This window comes from Dromaius novaehollandiae, chromosome 2, assembly GCF_036370855.1.
Source record: "Dromaius novaehollandiae isolate bDroNov1 chromosome 2, bDroNov1.hap1, whole genome shotgun sequence".
Classification (NCBI taxonomy): Eukaryota; Metazoa; Chordata; class Aves; order Casuariiformes; family Dromaiidae; genus Dromaius; species Dromaius novaehollandiae.
In genome coordinates, this window is record NC_088099.1 from 39,875,731 (window position 1) to 39,897,842 (window position 22,112).

The 22,112-nt window shown below is 42.7% G+C and overlaps 1 protein-coding gene and 1 long non-coding RNA gene across 3 annotated transcripts; one reads left to right on the top strand and one right to left on the bottom strand.

The window, feature by feature from the left end:
• Nucleotides 1-515: 515 nt before the first annotated feature.
• IL6 (interleukin 6) lies at nucleotides 516-4,545 on the bottom strand. 2 transcript variants are annotated; one of them, XM_026105121.2, is made up of 5 exons: nucleotides 4,286-4,545; nucleotides 3,974-4,194; nucleotides 3,765-3,878; nucleotides 3,455-3,601; nucleotides 516-1,103 (listed from the first exon to the last, which is right to left on the bottom strand). In XM_026105121.2, the coding sequence occupies exons 1-5, from the start codon at nucleotides 4,302-4,304 to the stop codon at nucleotides 912-914; spliced, it is 693 nt and encodes a 230-aa protein (XP_025960906.2). In that variant the 5' UTR covers nucleotides 4,305-4,545; the 3' UTR covers nucleotides 516-911. The 2 variants fall into 2 exon arrangements, with proteins under 2 accessions (XP_025960906.2, XP_064362393.1); XM_064506323.1 differs by having other exon boundaries at nucleotides 3,765-4,194.
• Nucleotides 2,667-3,373, top strand: LOC135327473 (uncharacterized). Its single transcript, XR_010387636.1, has 2 exons — nucleotides 2,667-2,745; nucleotides 3,059-3,373. It is a non-coding gene; the product is annotated as an uncharacterized LOC135327473 (long non-coding RNA).
• Nucleotides 4,546-22,112: the final 17,567 nt, after the last annotated feature.

A 22,112-nucleotide genomic window follows, 5' to 3' on the forward strand; every position in this document is an offset into this window, starting at 1 on the left:
GGAAGGAAGGAAGGATGTCTAATGAAGCTTGGAAAATTTGTTTGGATGACAGCAATAATCAGGCAATGGTTCAGTATCAACTCTGTTAATTTGGTATCTGGCCATTTTTTTTGTTACTGTTTAGAATAGATTGCATAATTTGTAACTATCTACTTAAAAACGATCACAATTTTATAGAGTGGTCTGTGTGAAATAGTGGGGACTCATTCTCAATTTGTTTCTCAAGAGCAATGATATTTTATCCTGATCATGTTTATTCTGAAGGGCTACCTGTGTTCAGTTCATCTGTTTCCTTTATATGCCATTTTAGTAATTTCATATTGATCTAGTTTGTGTGTGTGTGTACATATATATATACATATGAGAGAGAGGGAGATACTGTATGCAGAGAACTGTTTATCTGTGATGCAGATAGAATTTAAAAATTCTTGAAAATGGTTATTTGATAATTGTAAGTATTAAAATCGGGTACATCGGAGTTCCTTGGTCTTATTTAAAATTCAGACAGGTTATACAGTTTTTTAATCAGCTTTTATTTCTTCTAAAAATATAAATAGATCATAAATACAATCTCTCAAATACTTCAAAAGCATAAGTTATACAACAATATTTTTAACTTTCAAAATTAATTTTTTGTTTAATATGTATTAAATCATTTGATATTATGAATATACTGTTAGAAATGAAATAAAATGTCTTCTGTTTAAGTTATTTACTAAATATTGAAAATATAAATAGGCAACATTAGAAATGAATAAATATTTTAAATATAATAAATAGGTTCCTAGAAGGAAATGAGAATATATATAAATGCAAATCATTGTTACTATTTCTGGTTCTTAAAACAGAACAACACTGTCATCTGCCACATGACAAATTTGTAACAAAGGATTGTGCCTGAATTAAAACATTCAAACACTGATACTCCTGGTGTTTTTCAAATAGCGAACAGCCCTCACAGTTTTCTCCATAAACGAAGTAAAGTCTCGGAGGATAAGGTGTGTGGTGATCTTCTCTATCCAGGTCTTATCTGACTTCAGCTTTGCAAGAAGGGACTTCTGGGTAGCTGAGTCTGGGATGATCACTTCATCAGGATTTATCACCTACAAAAAAAGACAATAAAGGTGTAATTGTTAGAACATTATAATCGGTCTTGTCAGAAAGCATCAGTTTGTGTAGAACATGTGTCCAACCAGCTGAATATGCACCCTGTCCCTACTGGTTCTGATGGACCTCCGTGGGACATGCGCTTGTGTATAGCCCCACTTCCGCTATGTGATTTGAGGTACGTTTATATCTGGTGTCACTGCTGCTGAAGAATCAAAGGATGTTCTTTTATCTATAAAATACATTCCGTTTTGAACATAACTTCTTGCATTTCTGGCAAATACACTGCACTGAATAGGTTGATGCATCTTTTCTTGGTACCTGCTAACAGCATGATTAGTTGGGATGATGCTGAACGCAGTTTGTCCCAGTCTGTAATGGCTACTACGTCTTGAATCATAAATTATTTGGATGATGTTCCCCTTCTCTCACATTTTGTAGCAGATTACAGTTTCCAAAGATGCCAAGCAGGTTTAGCTGCTTAGTCTCCTGAGAGCCTAAATGCCTGGAAAGAATAACTAAGTCTTACCAACTTTCACTGATGTGTGGGATCCTAACAGCAAGATGTGTAAAACGAATCGGGTACCTAATTCTGACTGACAGTGGCAGCAGCTGGATGCCCAAATGCCTTTTAAGAACCTCTCCTATGAAGTGTCCACATGACCTTTGAAAATAGCAATTACTCCCCAAAATTGCTGAGCTGTTTTAGACAATCTAATTTGAGTTCTAGAAGTCTAACAATGAACAAAGTAGCTGCTTCATCCTGTTTGTAGGATCTCCACTATCCTTTAACAAATGACAAAAGCATGTGTACCTCCTTCTCAGACATATTTCTTGTGGAAATTAAATAAAATATGCACACTTTTTATGTTCAAACTACCTGAAGAAGTGTTCTGATCACACATTCAGTCACTGGTGGTTCTGACTCCTTGCTACATGCTGGAAAAGTGTGTCTGCTCGATATCCAGACAGACACCTTGCTAATGGGCCTACCTGACCACAAATTAATGGCAGGTAAGTGACAGGGTCTGTCCACTAGCTTCTCCTTGCCTTAAAGAGCAGACAAACTTCTTTTATTGTTGTAATGTCTTATTTCCAACCTGGAAATCAAGACTTTTCTACTTGTTAAAATCTCTATAGTTTCTACAAATCTAAGTTTTGCTATTGAGCTTTTCATTAGATTCATTACGTTTAATTTTGCTTGTTCTAACTAATCAATCTTTTTTTATTATTTTCAAAGAGGCTAGTCCCGCTCAGTTATAAAACAAACTTTCTAGAAACTTATATATGTTTGAAGTCAGTCAGTTGTCTTCTGATGACAAGACTATTATTCTAAGCTATTAAAGTGTGAAAAAGCTGTTCAGCTCCCTTTCACTTAAACAATGGTGAAGGTACATATGTTAGAAAAGGTATTATAAACACACAATGGGCTTTTCAAATGCTGAAAAACACCTTGTAGCAAATTTCCGCCTTTCTTAATTCTGCAGTCCTTACTCACCTGGGTGGTTCTCCTTCATGTTAATAACCCTTAACACAAATACTGTCTTTTTCATCAGTGAAACTATTTGCATGAGTAAGCACTCAAGGAATGAAGTGAATTTTCAAAGCACTCCAAAACATAGAAAACAACTATCAGAAGTAAGTATCATTTAGTTTACTGAACCAAAAAAGAACCAAAAAAGAACCAGGTGTTTGTAAAGCAGTAAGATTTTTTTCTATGATGATTGCAAGCAAGAAATATGCTTTTTCAATATGCAGCACCTCTTACTTAGTCAATTTATTAACCTAATTCTGAATGTAACTGCTTTCATTGTTTTTTAAGCTATTGATGTTTCAACATAACATATAGCTTCGGCTTAAAGTTAGTTTTTGAGAGTTTTAAAGATTAATAATTATTTAAAATTGTATTTGTTATTATTTGTTTTAAAAAATACTTATTTTTACTTTTTAGGTGTTTGCAACTTTAGAAGATTAGGACTGAACTGCATTTCTGCAATTATGAACAAACTTAGGAGAAATCTTTCTTCTTTTTATCAGCCAGGCAGCATTGGTGTATTTGTTCTTAAAACAATATGATGCATTTAATTGTCGGAGTTGGTTTGCAAATTAGAAATAACAATAGAAAGTAGGAAGAAGAATAATTTCTTTAAAAAAGCTTGTAAAATCCATAAATTAGTCATAAAGGTAAATATTTGAGCATAAGGAGTTATGCAGACATCAACCCGTTCCTACTGAAAGAAATAAAAGCGGGAAGTGTTCAACTTTACATAGCATGCTATTTCTCTGACTATATAGCAATGCTAAGTTGTAAGAGTTATCTGAGTAAATCAGGAAGAAAAAAACTCACCATCTGTCTTATGGTAGTTGCCAGATGCTTCGTGCTATAGCAGAGCGATTCAACTTTTTGCCTTTCACTAGTAAAAGTTTCTTGCACGTACTCAAGGTAGGTCTGAAACGTGAAAAGCCCGCTGGAGAGCTTCCTCAAGCACCTCTCCTAAAACGAGAGAAGGGGGAGAGCGTCACCCTCGGCGCCCCCGGGCCCGCACGGAGCCGCCGCGCGTCTTTCCGCCGCCTCGTGCGGTTCTGGCTGCGGCCGTAACCTGCCGCTGGGGCTCGTCGGGGAGCGAGCGGCCGGGGAGGGGGTGCTGAGCCCTTGCCTCGTTGAAGCCGGAGAGGAGACACCCATCTTCCTCCGTCACCTTGGGGAGGTTGAGGTTGTTCTGGACGAGCATTTCCATGCTGTTCTCGCAGACGGTAAACTTCTCGCACATCTGGGGAGAGACGGCGGGAGGTTTCAGCGCACCTTGCCGGCCGTGCGTGCCTGCCCGTGTGTCGGTGCGCGCCCCGGGCCCCGGCCCGTACCCACCTCCTCCTGGAGCCGCGCCGCCCGGGTGTGCAGCAGCCAGGCCAGCGCCTCGCAGTCGGGCAGCGCCGCCCGCCGCGCCGCCGCCGGCGCCTCCTCCAGCTCGGCCTCCCCGGACGAGTCGCCGGGCAGCGCCGCGGCGGCGGCCGGCGGCGGCAGCAGCGGCAGCAGCAGCAGCAGCAGCAGCAGCGGCGGCGTCAGGGCGGCCGCGGCGCGGCCCCAGCCTGCGGGGAGAGAGACGCGGCGTGAGCGGAGCGGCGGCCCGGCCCCGGCCCCGGCCCCGGCCCCGGCCCCGGCCCGGTCCGGCCCACTTACAGCCCCCCAAAAACTTCATGGTGCGGCGGCGCGGCTCCTCGGCTCCGGCCCGTGCCCGTTTGTCGTCGGCGAGGCTGGCGGGTTGAGTGAGCTCCGGGCATCCCTGGACGTGTTTTTATCGAGGGGGCTTCGAGATTATTCATGGCCTGGGAAAATCCAGCATGAGAACACGGGGGCCGGGGGGCCGGGGGGGCTGTGCGTGTGTGTGCGGGCTGGCCGGGCTTGTGGTGCCGTGCTCGCCCCTTCGCAGAGCCGCGCGATTGTGAAACGGGGCGGGGGGGCGAGCCGGGCCGAGCCCGAGCAGAAGCATGAAGTCATTTTCCTCCGCCGTAACCCCCTGCGGGCCGGCGCCCGCCGCCGCCGCCCGCTCACCTGGCCCCGCCGGAGCTCCCCGGAGCCCCCCGCCCGGCCCGGGCACCCACCGGCGAGCCGGTCTGTGGGGGCATGCACACCCGCATGCATACGTGCACGCCTGCAGACGTATGCACACGCATACACATTTATGATATCCATACACACACACACACACATATATATATGGATATGGGCATACATATATGTATATATACACACACACACACACATATATGTATATATAGAGAGAGGCATGTTCAGACGCGCTACATCTGTGTAAGTTGTCGCAGGTTTCAACAGCCCGTTCATCACGTCTTAGGATTTTCTCAACACAATGCACCTCTCCGTGAGTTACGTAAAGGAGTAGGACATCATGTATTCTGTCGTATTCGTACGTGTTATACGTACAGGGAACGGACAAAACTCGGCCCCGGCAGTTCAGCAGAGCTGATGGCTGCAGGAAATGCCACACAGGTGCGTTATCTGTCACTGCCGAGGCGGAAGGTGTGGTGGGAATTTTAACGTTACACATCGGGATTCTTCACCCAGGGCAAGTGTGCCCATTTAACTAAATCACACAGAGCACGCGTTGAGTCAAACCGCTTAAGGCATGCTGTTCCTTAAATTCTGAAAAGCCTTGAACTGATTGGAGCAAAATTGGCTTGCTTTTTACGAGATTGGTGCCATTTTCTCATGTCGGCAGGACTGGAGAAAGAGCTGACTCTAATCCTGGATGGCAGGAGAGGGAGCAGAGAGATGGGGCATAAGTGAGATGATATGGTGACTGAACTTGCCTATCTTCATTTGGACTCTACTTTTTTAAAAAATCAGATCCAGCTAATGAATTTTCTAAGAATAGCCTGGATAGAGAGCCTCAGGAAGAGAGCCTCTGTTGCAGTGGAGAGGTGACTGTAGTAATTATGCCCGGTGTGGAGAGATGCTAGCACTAAAATGCAGGTATGACAGAGTGATTTCCGACAGCAGCAGTCCATCTCAGCCACTTCTCCTGAGCTTAGCAGAGGGAAGCTGCAGCAATAACCTTCTGTAACAGTTGCTCTCTCATACCAAGTTTGTACAGTCCTAGCCATAAGAATAAAGCATACAACTAACTATATGTTTGACTAGTATCAAATTCAGTGATCTGATTGCAAGCTACCAAAGGATTAAAACAACCGGAGCAGATCAGCTCAATGGTCCAGACAAGTCTGGTATTTGCCTTTTGGGCAAATCATCAGGGTCAGATACTGCAGCGACGAACTCTAACCTCGCACTCTTTACGCTCACGAGAGCACATAGATGTACATGTCTAAGGGGTATTTCCTTCTAATTCAGACAATTCATGTTGGTCACTGCATGACAGCTGAACTTTTCCTTTTGTTCTCCTTTACTTGACAGAACTGAAGATACTCTGACTATTCCCGTAATTCCGTAAACTTTATAACACTACATTTCCTTCATAATATCTTTTTCACAGGCATTCCATAAGGTAGGTAGTCTTGTTTGGAGCTCTGTGATGTCTAATTTTGTAATGTTTTGTGAGCTGGCCTTTTCTCCTTGTGTTGTGGAAATGTTTGCTTCCTAGCAGTTTCCAAAGAACCCTTTTTGTGCTGATCACTACTTTATAGAGGTCATTCTTGCTGACGTATGTATTTATGTCTTCAAAATGAAATAAAGACAAATTTCATTTATTGTGCATCATCTAAAAGCTTCTAAGCCTTTGGTCATACTTGTCTCCTTTTACCTTTTCATTTGTTGTTTATTCTTTTAATATAAGTGTCTGTGTGACTCTTTGAAAGTATAAAGTACACTTATGCTGCAGTGGAAGTTGCTCATTAATGCCTTATAACTCAGTTTGATAATCCAGAACAAAGCCTAACATTCAAGGGAAAGACAAACTTGAATTTTTGCTATTATTTTATGCAATTTCTTAGGGCAAACCACTTTTTTAACTGGTGCTGCAGATGAAAAGAATTATTTGCACTGATCTGTCTATAATAATGTTAAAAGGTTGGGGAGGTTTTAAAGGAGGTTAGTTAGCCTGTATTATGCTACACATAGCTGCACTGTTTCATGAGTAGTCACACTGTTCAGAAAGTAATAAGCCATGAAATAACAACACTTGACAACCAGTTGGTTGTTACAAGTCATGAGACCTGGCTGTTGGTACTTTGAATGTGTAAGTAATTTTATTAAGATTATAAGGCACAATTTGTAGACACAGATGCATTTGTTTGTTTATATACAGTAGCTTTGCAATACTGCAGCTCACTGTTCTTGTAGCCTTTTATTGCTGTTGTTCTGCATGTTACTGTGTAGGTAAAATCCTTTTTCTGTTGACATTTATACTGTAAAACAGATGGCTACGTTCTGCACTGTTTCTTTTATTTCCATGGTACAAGGCATTAATAGTATCACCTTGAATAGCTGCCATCAAAAAACCCACGCTTCAAAAATTGGAAAGTTTTTTTGACCTGTGTGTTTCCAAGTGAATATTCTCCACTGGTTCTGCTAAGAGTTTGAAACAATATTAGACCAAGGTATTAGACCAAGGTGCCCTGTACAGTATTTAAAGTGAACAGGCTCTGTATTCATATTTCTCATAATAAAACATTTTTTTGAGACTCTGCACATGATACCAAAGAGCACTTCTGCACTTGACTGTCAGCCCTCGACTTTGGCTGCATTGCAGGCTCTTTGGTTCCCTGATGGTTGTTTGCCAGCAGGGAACTGCAGAGGTATTTGGGGATTTTTGTGAGAAATGCACTGGGGATTGCTCATTTTTCTTCCCTAAAGGCAGACTTGCATCATTTGTAAGTAAGACTAAGATACGTAGTAATAGACTTTAACTTTCTCCTTGAGCATATCATATGCAAATACTGCGAATTTCCCTGCCTTAGACTACATTAGAGGTTTAGAGGAAAAACCTGTAGTTGGCTTTCAGCTATGTTCTTCTGGTTTTCAGCTTTATCTGCTTAATCTTGAGAAGCAAGATCATGCTATGATCTTTTCTGGTCAGCTTCCAGGCTAGGTGAAAGATGCCCTGGAGATAATTGTTCTTGGGAATATCCGAATGCCATAGCTCGCTCTAAATAGGCATGTTCCTGTCAAATCAAACGATCATGGGCAGACACCCTCTCATACACCTTTTTGATGCAAAGTGTTTTCAATCAGTCATTTTAGGTCTGGAATGGGAATAACTTAACCCTTGCCATGGACATCAGGTGGGCAGCACCTGGGACGCGGTGACGGGCCTTTCTGGCGGCAGCGAAGCAGCTCTCGCTTCCCCTTCGTGCCGATGTAGCAGGCCTGGCGCTGGGCACCCTCTCCAAGATGCAGGGCTGCTTCGTGCACCACTTCAGCGGACTGATCAAATTAAAAATACCCTGGTGGTCTTCCAACTTTCACAAGCATGAAACCTGCATACTAATCGCATTTGGCTTCTTTGTGGTCGTCACTCCCTCAGTCAACCCACAGTTTCGACAGAGACCCCACTTCATGAGTTTTGCACTTTAAATTGTTGTTGGGCTGAGTTTCTAAGAAAGTCTCTGGGCCCTTTTAAAAATATAGTCTCTGTAAATTCCACTTGTGTTTAAGGAACTGCTGGTTCCCTCTCAGCTCCTCTAAGCATGAAAGATCAAACTTCTGAAGAAGTTGTATGACAAAGGAGAAGAGGGAGATTTTTTTTTTTCAGTAATTGGGGAAGATGGTGAAACTGAAAGGAGAACACATGGAGCAGTTCGAGTATGTGGGAGGTACAGAGTGGTATAATTTGTTTGCTATTTTTACTGTTTGTTATTTTTTATATAGTACATTAGAGGTAAATTGCATTTTACAAAACATTCGAAAAGACAAGTGTTCTGCCTGAGGAGGTTACTCAAAGCCGGAGGAAAAGAACAGGCTGTTTGTGTGTCTCTTTCTACAAAATAATCACGCTTCTGAATGCATACCAAGTCTGTTGTAGTGGGATAACCATAGAATCCATTTCACTAAAGGTAAAAAGTAGAAGTTCAGCAAAAGTTTTGTGTGTTACTTAATGAGACACCTGTGGCTCTAAATGTGGTTACCCATGAATGTGGGTAATCTTTTTATCGGCCTATTCTCTCGTGTAGTGTCACCTCTGGCCATGCCTCCTCCTTCTGCTTTTGCTAGTCACTGCCTTTCTGCAATGTTGTAAATTACCAACGCATCACCCAAGACATTTAATTCTTGTTTTGTGTTTTTTCCTGGAAAGCAGAAGTTTCTCTCTGCACTAACAACAGAAGCTGTATTGTATCAGTGGTTTTTTTTCACTGCTGTACCCAAAATAATGCAAGAGAGATGATTTCTTATGCTTCTGAAACCTTTATTTCTCTGTCAGAGCTTAGACTATGGAAAGATGGCTGGAGTGCAGGTAGGTGTAATTTAAATCCCATTTGAGTACAGTGAGACACACAGACTCTTTGCCTGGAGGATTATCTTTTACATATGCTATGAAGTGGTAGTGCTGCTTTACAGAACAGCAGTAACGAGTCACAGGGGTCAGTCCTCTAGCTCCATTGCCAGTCAGATGCAAGCCTTCAGCACATTACTTTTGGGAGATAATACTTCACTAGCAGCATACATAGATTGGAATTTTTTCTTAGGAGACAGACAACCAGAAAAACAAAAGACACTATGCACCTGCAATGGCTTTTATGCAGTTCCATAATGGCCTTATCATTCAAGGATCCTGTAGTGATGCAGCAGTAAAGGAGCTACTGTGGGATTTGCCATCATTGTCATACATTTGGCCTTACAGTTTTGTTGAGAAACCTGAGTCACCGCTCAGAGACTATGTCATAAGTGTTGGGGTGTTTCAGTCTTCCTTCCCTTCTTGGCGGGTTCTAGCAAGCTCCTTTATTGCTCTGACCTGAACTTGGTAAAGAGAACCTACTCGCTACAGCGGAAGCCCTTCATGGTCACACCTCCAAATATAATCGTAGGGATTAATAACTTTTACTGGATCCGTAATCTTCACTCTTCCTGCATTGCTATTCTTGGAGCAAAAGTATCATGGGAGGCCAGGGCAAGCTTTAAGGACTTTGACCCCATCACCAGAGCACTGTGGTGGTCTAGGTTCAGCTAGGCATTTCCTTCAGTCAGCCAATTAGATGGCCTGGTGCTTTAAATTTAGATTACTCAACCAGGACGTGGGAGACATTCAATCATAGCCCTTCACTATTGAAAGGGATTATGAACCCACATTTACTACTTTACAGAAAAGTCCCCCAGCTCCTAATATAACCTGGGCCAAGAGGTTTTCCAATCCCCCTTCTTAAAGTGAACCATCTTTCATCAGAAAGAGAAATCAGGACTCCTCACTCTTTAGCCTAGAGGTTAGGACATGTGCTGAATCGGTGGAGAGATCTGGATTATAGGCTGTGTTTGGCCAAACAGTTACTATAAGAAATTAGGCGCTTGGACAGAAATAGAAAGTGATTCCCAGGGCACGTGCTGACCTCAGAGCTGTTGGGTAAGGCTGGGGCGGGCTGAAGGCCTCCAGGATCAACCTTACTTCCTCTGCAGGCTGTGTTTTGGGAGGAAGAGCCCATATCTACACCAAAACCCAGGAGAGGTCGAGCCTGGATCCTCCCGGGAGAGAGACACCTCCGGCCACCCGGGGCAGATGCCTGCTTTCCCAAGGGGGCAGCAGCGTCGGGCGTGCTCCTCTGTGGGGCTCACACCACCGGGGTTCCTCAGTCGACCTCCCGGCTCTTCTGTATCCCCTTTCTCGGCACGGGTCTGCCCTCGCCTTGTGAAGTGAACGCAGAAACGTCCCTGGGGGCAGCGGCTCTGCCTGCTCTGAATTAGGTGCTGCTCGATGTGAAGTTCCCCATGCATCTCTGGTGCCAGATGCAGGATCTTCTCTGATTTGCCCACTGATTTTAAAAATACATATGAAACCAAAAGAAAGAAAGAAAAAAAAAAAAAAACGGAACCAGAAAAGGAAAAAACCCTCTAATCCGAAAAACCCCAACTTTCCCCTACGCCTGAAGCTACATACGACAATGGCAATTCTGGTGTGAAGTGGGAATATATTGGGTATCTCCCTGCGTTTGTAATGCAGTGGTACAGCATCAAGCATCACATCCCTCCTGCTCTGGCTTTGATCTTCTTCATTGTTTGATTTTTCAAATCTTGGGATTTCTGTGGTCTATTTTTTTTCCGGTATCACATCAGTGCTGCTTGTCCGGACTTGTCAGAATGAAGTGTTCAGATTTTTTAAATGTTTGACAGCAAAGCAGCAGATTCTCTTTGTTCTATGTAAATACAATAAACATTGACAAAATGAACAGAGAGCAAAGACTTTGGTCAGAATTGTAGACACTTCTGAGAAAGGATAAATTAAACTTTTGTGTTTGGTTCCACCATATTTTCATTTGGTGTTTGCAATATCTTTTGCAAAACTTCTGGTGTGAAATTGCATGTTTTATACTTTTTGTAAAATTGCTACTTTCTAAAATTGTAATTTCAATTAAATTTTTTAAGACTTTTTTTTAGTCTATAGAGGACATTCCTTGGAGACTGCTATGTAGTTATCTTCTATGTGCTATCCATGTGTGCCATTTAGCTGGGGTCTCATGTGTATATTTAGTGAAAGCTGCTGCTTTCTGTGTGACATTTAGCATGTGGTTTCACGACTGTTGTGAGCTGGTATCAAAGTGGGAAAGATGCTACCAAAAGGAATGACGCTGCCAGCCTGTAGTCTGACTTCTGCCACCAGCTGCTTGTTCTCGCCACCTCCCATGTGTCAGTGCTGGCATTCGAGCAACTGTGTCAGACTGGAGAGAGGATCTAGTTGGAAACTAACCCATCCAAAAAAAACCTAATAAAAACATTTTTCAGCAAGATTTGTTCCATGATCTGGCTCACTGCATGTCTGCCCAAGTGCTTGTGTCAGTACGATGGAGACGATGGAAGGCCTGACTCCCCAGACTGCACAAATAACAAACAACACGAAAGAGTGGGCCTTGGCGTGGAACATAAGAAAGGTTTTACCCCATCTCAAAATAACATTCAACTCTCACATCTCATATGCAGCTCCAAAGTAGCACATACTCTTGACACCAGATATGAAAAGTGAGTAACACTTCAACTTCTTAAAACTTTTTTTTAACAGACAAAATTATTATCTAAATTCAACTTGAATTTGTGAGGACTTTCAGCTCGCTACCTGTTTTCAGCTCGCAGTTGTTTTATGGACAAAACTGCTGTTCTCTGAATGCTATTCCTTTTTGGGCCGGTGTTTCCCACTCGCCCACAGAAAGCCATTACATGTCTTATATTGTTGTAACTCCACTGGTTTTGACAGGGCTCCCCTTGCCTGATGCCTGTGGAAGAGAAACATTGAGTAGGTAAGTCCACAGCTGACAATTTTTTATATTCAACAATTTGATGGGGTTGCAAGGCCCCTTAGACTGCAAATTTCACCAGATTGAATCCTATCTTCTGGAAGTCAGAGCTTTAGAAATGGGCTTTGGCATATGGATATATCTCTAAAACTTCAATACTCTTTGGTCTACCAAAAGCCTCTCCAGAAGCGAAAGCCTTTAAAGAACTGGCAGAACAAAGTTGATGTTTTCTGGCTTCTTACCCTGAGAATAAACATGTGGGAGGGTCATTTAACTTCTCTAGAACTCCTTTGCTTTTTGTTTCATGTTTCATAGCTTTCTTATGACGTACATATTGAGCAAATTCTGTGCATTGTTTTAGGGAGCCAGACACTGGGATAATTAAATAATTGTTTTATTTATTTGTTTTTTTGCAAAGGTGAAAGATCAGTGTCACACAGAGGGAAAGCTGCTTTTAAACCTCGTCAGTATGTGGTAAAATTACTCTAAATGTATGGATTTTTGTTCCCTCTGAACTGAGTGGAAACATTCCTGTTGAATTCGTTATGAACCTGACTGTGTCTTGTACGTGAAAGGAGTGACAGAAGTGTGGGTAAAGTAGCTTCTACCACCCGTCTCCTTTCAGTACAATTTGTTCATTCTCTTCTTAGCCTCTCATTACGCTTTTTAGAAAACTCTTCTAAAAGTAGTGCCATTAGAACAAAGGCTAGCACAATAAGAAACGTGTATCATTCGCTGGGCTATTGCAAGGAAGAAAACCAATCAGATATCAGAAAAGGCGAAACTACTGGTCTCTGACATCTGCTTGAAATCCTTTGCTTGCCGATGACACTGAATACTTCATTGCCAGAGGACAAAGTCCGTCTGCCTGTTCTGCCACCTCTTCCTTTCAATTTGCCTGTTATGCACTAATAATCTTGACATGACCTGGACTAACAACAAGAAGAATGTAATCACAAAAACCCACAAACTATGCAATGGGAGCTTGACATTTCCTAATTCCAAAATGAAATCCCAGGTGTTCTGGAGTGATGAGCTTTTTGTTTTGAAATAAACTTTCTGTGGAAATTTGTGAGAAGCAATACATTTTTGCAAAACAATTTGATTTTGACATAGGTGATTTTTTTGATTAAAAACTAATTGTTGAAAAAGGGTCTGTGATTCCACAGTTGAAATTCTCTTGGTAGTCTTGAAGTTTGCTGTTAATTCCCTGCCGATATATATAGTTTCTGTATCCTCAAAAAAACCTCTGCACTTGGGTTCTTTTTAGGCAACCTGTGTCTCTTTCCCCCAGATCATCTTTTGCCTGGGACTTTTCTCTGTGCACGTGCGGTAGGTTCCCTTCCAGTGTTAATGCAACATTGCTCTATAAAGCATAGCCCGTTTCAGGTAGCCGTAACTTCGAATGGGATAGAAAAGGCCATGAGATGATATTTCCTTGGGCAGCATCAGATAATTTTTTTTCTTCGTAAAGGAGTAGTGAAGTTCTTTGGAGCTGCTTGTGTAGGTAGTTGTTTTACCCTTGCTCTTTCCTATTTTCTTTTTTTTTCTTTTGCCTCTTGCTTTAGCACTTCGAAACGACTATTGTCAAGCAAGAGTAGGGACAAAGAGGTCACATGAAAAGCATCTTTATGTTACACTACAGTAAGGAAGGCTTCTGGGCAGCCTTGCAAAAGAAATATCGGTGACAGTTTTGGGTCACCTTCATTTTCTTCCCTCTAGGGTTCTGGTATGGTCTTTGTAAACCGGAGGTAATTTACATGAAATTGGAAATATTATTCTTCAGCTGGGAATGCTCTAAAACATCATGGATGCTTCCTGGTGTCTTCAAATTACCTGCAGGGCAGCTGCAATAGCTGCTCAGCTCTCTCATTTCAGTCAGAAAGTGAATTAGAAACTACAGTCTTGAATGTTTTTTGCTCAAAGTGAGTACCATTGCAGAGGTGCCTGTTTAGAAGCTTATTTGTGTGTTGGGCGACATGTACCCAATCTTTACAGCGGACCATCAGCTCACGATGTCCCTCCCTCTGGAACATGGTAGCAATGCTCTGCTGGTAATATCACACCTCAGCCATAAATGCCAGAAATGCCCATGTGGCCTGCCTGTACAATGCCACAGAGCCTGATTCGTCCCTGAGCACCTCCACAAAGCAAATAATTACCGAGCCACACCGACAGTCTTTATCTGAACCACAGCTCCTGTCACCTTGAGCACTGTCCTCAGTGAGGTAGCTGTCCTCTTCCTGATGCAGAAGAGGAACATAGTTTCTTGAACCACAGTATGATAGTGTCAGTAGCCATCCCCGCGGGAGTGAAGTGCACGGGGAGCTGGTTACCCGTCCTGGCGTCTTTGTCACCCCTCTCGGGCCCAAGCTCCCTGGAGCTGACTCCTGGCAAAGGTGGCTAAAACTCCACGTGGCATTTCACAGATTCAGAACAGAGAGAGATCAGCTCCTCTCTCCGCCCTGAGACAGAGTGAATACTACCACACTCCACTTTGTAGTGGAAAAACGCTTGTACAGGGATATGTCGCTAATGTGAATTTTTGTCTTGGCTCTGCTACAAGCCATGTGATGGGCCTGGGGGCAGTTCACCTGGCCGGGAATTGTTCTTAAATGTGCACCAAGGGATCACATTTTAAATGCTAACTTGAGATATTTGATTTCCATTTCTCAGCTTCTTTCACAATACTGTCTTCGATGTGGAAGACTGTATCTGCAAGTAAGTGCTTAACTCCATGTTTCTGAGTAGTCCTGTTGATGCTGATGGTGCTATGCCCATCTAACAGTGAAACATATGAGGGTGTCTGCAGGTCAAGGGCTCTGCTACAACAAAGTTTTCTCCGTGTACCAAAGGTATGTTGTCTGAAACCTTTAGTTTTGACATGAGTTTCTCAGCGTACACTGAACAGGCAGATGTAAATACCTTCCTCTGAGGCAGAATTTTATGCAACATGGCAGGAATATGTTAAATGTTTCCCCAAAACAAATGAAATCTTTGCAAAAGCCTGAGCTAGAGAGCACCAGGAGAGAAAGACGTGGTACCCTGGCATAAAAATCATTCTAAAGCATAGTAAACGTTTTACATAAATACTGTAGTCTGATCCCATTGCAAATAAGCATTCACATTCTTACGGCTTGCGTCATTTCTCACCATCAATTTCTAATTCTCCAGTCTTCTGCATTTTAATCATTACAGTTAGCTTACTGTACTGTGAAATCTCTTTTTTAACAATTCATACCACATACCATTTTTCCTTACTAAACAGCAGTGCCCTCACGATTTAGTTTTTAAGCTTAGTGTTTTATCCTTGAGCTACAACAGAAGGTTAGGGTTATTGTTGTTTGTGTGTTTTTGAGCTACAACAGAAGGTTAGGGTTATTGTTGTTTGTGTGTTTTTGTTCTGTTGTGATTTGGTTTTTTTTCAAGATGGTTTTGTAAGGGATTGAGCAAATGAAAGAGTTGGTCTGGTTTAAATTGCTAGGAAGAAATCTCAGAATTTCCACATGGCATGGGGTAGGATGTTTACAGTACGCTTTGAGCTTGGGATGCAGAGATTCTATTGAAAAATCCTATTTGGAACTCACAAAACGAAACTTATTAAATAAGGAGTATCTCATTGAAAATGGTTTTAAAATCTGCTTCTCTGTATAGATTTCTCATAGATTACAGAAAAAGAGATTTTCTTGTACTGGCAAGATTTTTGCCACTGAATTCAGGAAGATTGGAAGGAGGCCAATAAAATCCATCTTGTTGATTTTCCCCATATTGCAAAACCTTTTTAGCTACGGATACTATAACTGCAGTGCTGGTAACTGTTTTGCAAGGAATGTTTATTGAAAGAGAAAATCCAAATGAGACAGACAGAAACCTCTCCATAAAGAAAGAGATTTAGAAGGAAATTGAAATCGTGAGTGACAAGAGCTAACTCTTCATCCATGATTTCACCTCTCCTCACTGCTTTCCCTGTTAGTTATTCCATAAACAAAACTGTAGAGCTATGATGGCATTTTAGGTCCTTGTGCACCTAACAGATGAACTCTGACAATACATACTTGTGGCACAGTGTAAAAAATTGCTGCCTCCTCCAAAAAATTGTCTGCTTACCCCACCGGCAGTAGATGAGCCTAAGCTGCCAAGGATGTGGCTGGTGCCACTGGGCCAGGCTGGGGACTGGAGTGACATATGTGTGGGCACATGCTCACTTCTGCTGACCTGCTACAGTGATGCAGGAGAGGGTGCAAGCTCTGGCAGGCAAAGGCATACGTTTGGTGATCACCACCATGAAAGCCATTTGCCTCTGTGCTAGCGAGTCCCAGCCCTTATTTCTATACACTGATAGTGTGTGGATAGCACTCTTAGCTTCTCACCCACTTCAGAATGATTGGTGGAGCATCAGTTATTCTGGCTGCCCCATAGCAATTTGCAGAGAGGGACACCCAAAGAAGTTAGCTATGAACATACTGCAGGCTATTACTCAACTAGGTTGTCTTTTCTTGCACGCTTTTGAGGTGATTATATGTGCAAGTGACTCATTTTGGATCACAGATCTGTCACTCTTTTTCTGTCCCATCTACCTAGAGTTCAAGATATAGAAACTCTGGCACTTTTCCAGAAAACTCATGGATTATTCTGGGATAAAGTATGTCTTTGAATTTTGAAGGGATTGGAACATGGAATCACAGCCCTGGGTAGCAAGTATTTTCAGTTTCAAACCTCTCAAGTGAGGACAATAATATATGTCTGAAGAAACGCAAACCTGCGTCCTATAGTTAAGAAGGTGGGAAAAAAGGTGACCGAGACAGCGACCATTTCTAAAACAGGTATTTTTGAGGACTTGAGGACACTAGAGGACACAGCAATAGGGAAGTACAGCAGCACCCCAGCTGGCGCTGGATGACGGGCCAAGTGAAAACCCGAAAGTATCTGTGCTAGTACAGGAGAGTGATTCTAAAATGCTTTCTTCTAACTCCATCACACGCTTGTTTCCCACTTCCACTATGGCCAACACAGTAGTTGTTTCTTAAGCAATAACCTCACGCACCTGCAGATGTTCGACTCTGCTGATGCCTTTACATTGCACATATTTCCTGGCAGAATGTGGTGTCTTTCTCATCACAGTTTTAGGTAATGGGATTGATACGCCTCTGAATGGCTGAAATTTTTCTTTGTCAAACTCTTCTGAAGCCATCGGTCTTTGAGGATCACCTCTTAAATACGTCCTTGCTACTGCCCCTTTCAATATCTTCTTTCAGCTTTCAGAGCTCTCAGTTACAAGTGGATCAGTCTGGACCCTGGATCTATCTCCTGCTTTGGATCCCAAAGACCTTTGCCACCTACCCGTTCCACCTTCCCCAGGTGGACTGGCTGTCCTTCTCCCTCTCCCGAGCTCACTGGCTGTGGCAAGTCTGTTTTAATGGAGGATATAATGTATCTCAAAGATGCTGCTGCTGCAGCACACCCCAAAAGCAGTGCAAGTGGAGCTGTACTAACTTCAGGATGACAAGGATGCCTCTCTAAGGGCTTGAATCCTGTGCTGGACCTGATTGTACCACTTCCTTGCAAAGGCTCGTGCCATTTCAAGAGGTAAGGGTCACGACTGGAGCATGGTCCTCTGTGGAGAGAAAAAGAGAGCAGGGTGCTTAGCTCGAGTCCAGCGTGAACGGAGGCAGCAAAGAGGAGCTGGTGTCTGGGCATCAGGTAAGAAGTGTGCTTACAGGGATGGGAGGAGGTTTTGTCCAAGTGCTATATAAGGAGGCAGACATTACCAGTGTCACTAGACCCATGTGGGCTGCGTGGTGGATGGATCTCGTGAACTTCATACATACCTAACAAGCAGAGATAATTACTACAGATGGTAGCTGTATTTGTGGTGTACATTCACTGTCAGAAAAAGCCAGCATTGCTTCAGGAAGAGGAGACTTGCCAAATGCTCAGGATGGTGCTGTCTACAGCCAAACACTTTGGTAAGAATAGTGCAGGGGTGGCAAGTGTATGTGCCCCTATTTTCCCCTGGAAATTAATTAATTTCTAGAGGTACTTGCAGAGAGTTTCCACAACTTTGGTTTGATACTGGGTGATTGTTTGGCCACAGATTGAAAGGAGCTGATGGCTATGATTTTCTGGGTGATGTTGTCCAATTGCACCTCAAGGGAAACAGTGAAATAAATGATACACAAGAAATGGCGGCAGCATGTGTGGGATCAGTGTTTAATATTGATAAGCTTTGATACAGCTTCAGGACCAAGCCAAGCTCCAGGCGGCTCACACAGATGGATGATCTGGATGCAACTAAAAGTGATGGCTTTGTAGACATCAAGGGCAGGATTTAAATACATATATTTAGAAATTACATCAGAAAGGACTTTGATGTAGAGTAAGTATCTAAGTTTTCAGAGTGGATGTACTGAGAGACCTTAAGATGTCTGAATGTAGTTGCTTACTAATGTAGCTGTTGTGAATACTAAGTGAAGGAGAAGAATGAATGAAACGAATCAATGACAAGCTACATCTCTTCTAGCGAGGATGCCAGAGGGTGTTCCTGGGCATAGAGACTCAGATCTGTATGTTATTAAAGTATCAGAATATACCCGGCCTTACTTCAGACAAAGGCAAATTATCAGTCTCCAAAACAATTTTCAGGCATGGTTTGGGGGTTAGGACCAATCAGCCATTGGCAGTATGTGACCATACATCCTGTTTCAGAAAGTGAGATGGTTTAATAATACGGATGTAGGACTTGGTGCCTGGGAATGGTTTTAGTCGCACCTAATTTGCTAGCAAAGGTATAATGTTAGATGTTTGAAAAAGCTCCTGGCACCTAAATTAGACAAATCCTAGCCAAACTGCCTAAGAAATGGGAAAGCCTGAGCATGAAATCATTGAGCTGATCTTTGATGGATAACTTACTTGCTTGGCTCCTACTTTGTAATCACCCTGAGCCAGGCCGTGCCACCTTTGCCGTGCACTGCCATAGCCCCTCTCCCTTTCTTTGATGCCGTGTGCCAAGTACAGCTGTGGCATTTCACAGCAGCCAGAGGATGCTCTGTAGCAAGGTCTCATATTCTAGGGGCATGACTTGAAGGCACAGTCCTTGTTTGCAGCCCAGCGCTGGGCCCTTTCCTTCTCATGCAACCCCATAGAGACCCAGTCGCATCACCTAATGTGGCAGATGTGTCCTCTGTCACCTCCTCTGGTGCCTACATTGGAGAGGGAATCATTTGTGGAGCCAGGGTCTCCGTTAGCATTGCTGGAAAAGCACCAGCAGTCCGTGGCAGGTTGGCCCTTTTCTCTTTCCAGCGAGGACCAGCCAGTGAGGATGGGAGCAGTACAGTTTCCCTGCACATGCAGGCAGGTGAAGGTGTGAAGCTCGAAACCTGGAGAGCAACTGGCTGCCCAGAATCATTTTGAGGGAGCCTGGTTTGGCATGGGGGCACACATAGAGAACAATACCTTTACCAAAATCCCCTGGTGAGAGGGAATACGATGGCCAGTCGGGGATCTGCTGCCAGGTGTGGAAGCTTGAATGCATGTTGCCACTTCCCGGGCAGACTCTGTGACATTGATTTGTAGATGATAAGCATTATAAAAGAAGCACCAGTAGCTTCAGTATAACTATTTGTGTTGTAAGCAAAGACTTCTGTCTCCAGCTCAGGAAAGTTTGTGCTTAAGTTAAACTCTATTCAAGACAAGTTAAATGTACATAGAGGTTGAAATATATAACTAAGATCCATTGAAACTGAATCCATGCTTTAAATGTTGTCTTGATCAGGGATGCTTGTTGGTAGGGCATCTGCTTAGTCCAGGCACCACTTCATTTATTACCTCATGAAATCATTCTCAGCAGACTATGCTAGAATTACAGCCCTGTAATTTTACACCTGACCAGATTTTATACCTGAATGCCTAAAATAGCAAAAGAAGGATTACACACCCAAGTTTAAAATTTGACTTTACAGCTCTGCTACATGTAGTTAAGGAACAACAGGAAAAAAAAATTGAAGAAAAATTATTAGGAGAGATGTTTGCCCTCCAGCTGGACTAGCTTCTTGTAAAAGCAATAATCTGCGTCAAAGTGATCTAAACAGAACATTCAGCAAAGGAAATTAAAACTGTCATTCTTTGACATAGAAAACCCCTTGAAAAGAATGCAGAACAGCTGTAAGCTAAATGAGCCACCTAATATTTAATTTTCCATGATGTCTTTTTGTTTTAGCAGATGTCACAACTGTGTTACTAGAATATGGCCTTGTTTGGCAATTAGAAGGTTAATATTAATGAATAATATCAGCCTTTTAAAAATGTATTTTTCATATAGTAGTAGTTTCATACAGTAGAAGCTGTAACTGGTAATTGCTTTTGGAATGTGAATTAGTTTTTAAGTCTTCTGAGAAAAGAAAATGCAATTTCAGGCCCCAGTCCTAGAAAAGCAAAAAACCCAGTCACTTGTATTTTACATGTGCATTTTTAGAAAACAAGCTTTGCTTATTTTCTTTCCACTTTATCTAGAAATATAAGTTAATGCATAATTTTAAAATAGAACTAAAGGAAAGATAAAAACTTCCAAAGAATTCAAACAAACCCTTTGCTCATTTTGGTTGTCTGCTTACATAGTTTCAGAAGAGAAGAATCTGGCAAGTGAAGAAGCTAGAGTTTTTACAAGTTTCCCATTTTCAAACTTTTTATCCTTCTTCCATTTGAGCTTTGTTTCAGACAAGCTTGCACGAACCATTTCCTGGACTTTCTTAGCGTTATTAGCAGCACATTCCTCCACCTTCACCCCCCAACCCCCGAAAGACCCGCTTCCTACAGTGAATTCAGTGGACCTTACCTTGATGACCCCTTTTATTGTATTCTCTTTTGGACACAGTGGTGCAAATAACATACAGGAGCCGCAGTGCCAGTCAGCTAAGGAAATACCCTTTTTACTGCTTCTCCAAAAGGGATAAAAATACCCTCTCCACCCCACGTCAGAAAATGGCGGTGCATGGCGGAGGAGGGGAGCTGCTGCACGAGCCTGGGGCCTGGTGCCGTGCGGGGCCGCGTGCGGGGCTGCAGTGCGGTGGCTCTGCACCCATGGGACGAGGAAGAGGAGCCGCACGTCTTATCCCCTCTCCCTGCACGCAAGTGTTCTTGTCCGATCCCAGCCGCCTTTTTCTACTCTGTGTATTTCCCGGCCCCTGAAAGCAGTGAACTCATTTAGTTAATCCTGCTTGTCTGCTTTTGGTCGGTATTGCTGGTGGTTTCATAGTGTAAATCCTATCGGGGGATACAGCAGCCGTGCTGCCAGCCTAGCACACCAGTCACTAAGCAAGAATCCCAGACAGCAAGAGTCTAAGTATACAATAAATGCTGGTTTCTTCCTACATTTGTTTTATTGGGTTGAGCTTCAGGGCCATATTTAGTTGCTTTTTAAACTTCTCTCTGTCATCACAGGCCTTGACAATTGCGTTATTATTATAATTACAATTATTATATGTGAAAGTCCGGTGCATCTTCAGTCCTCTGAGGATAGTATCAACTGTACTGCAGTACTGAAGTATTGGGATTTCGTGAGGCTGTAAATTGAGTGAAACTGTAAAGAAATGTTTGCCACGAGCATGCCTGTAGTCATCCTCCCTGAAGGTAAATTGCATAAGCAGGAAAGTATGAGACAACCAAATATGCTAAATTATTTCATCATGTAACATGCAGGGAAAATTACTGGCATAGCAGTTAAACAACCTCTCAAGCAAGCATAAGGACTTCAAGTTACCCTTCCGCTGAAGAAACATCTTTGCTGACTTCAGGTCTAGTACGACTGGGTTTTTGCTCCATAAAATCTCAGATGTTTCTTTTCGCTTTCTGCCATACTCATCATGGTAAAGATTAATGAAATTTTATAATCATCTCAAGGAAAGGATAGTTCTGCTTATCAACTGCATTTACAGTCTTCTGCTGTGCGATGGGTCTGGGATTCTGCATTTGCTAATGTTACAAGTATATTTGGGAATTAGTAAATGAGAAGGAAGAGATTTTCAAAAGAATAAATAACAGTGATGGGTCCATCTCCCATGGGAGTTACAGCTGCTCTTAGGGCTGTTGGGCAAAAAGCTTCTTTAAAT

Coding starts and splice junctions, on each gene's coding strand:
- IL6 (XM_064506323.1), bottom strand. CDS start 4,428: ATGAATAATCTCGAAGCCCCCTCGATAAAAACACGTCCAGGGATGCCC. Junction 4,195..4,285: donor CATGAAGTTTTTGGGGGGCT/GTAAGTGGGCCG, acceptor CTCTCCCCGCAG/GCTGGGGCCGCGCCGCGGCC. Junction 3,602..3,764: donor TCCTCTCCGGCTTCAACGAG/GCAAGGGCTCAG, acceptor CTCTCGTTTTAG/GAGAGGTGCTTGAGGAAGCT.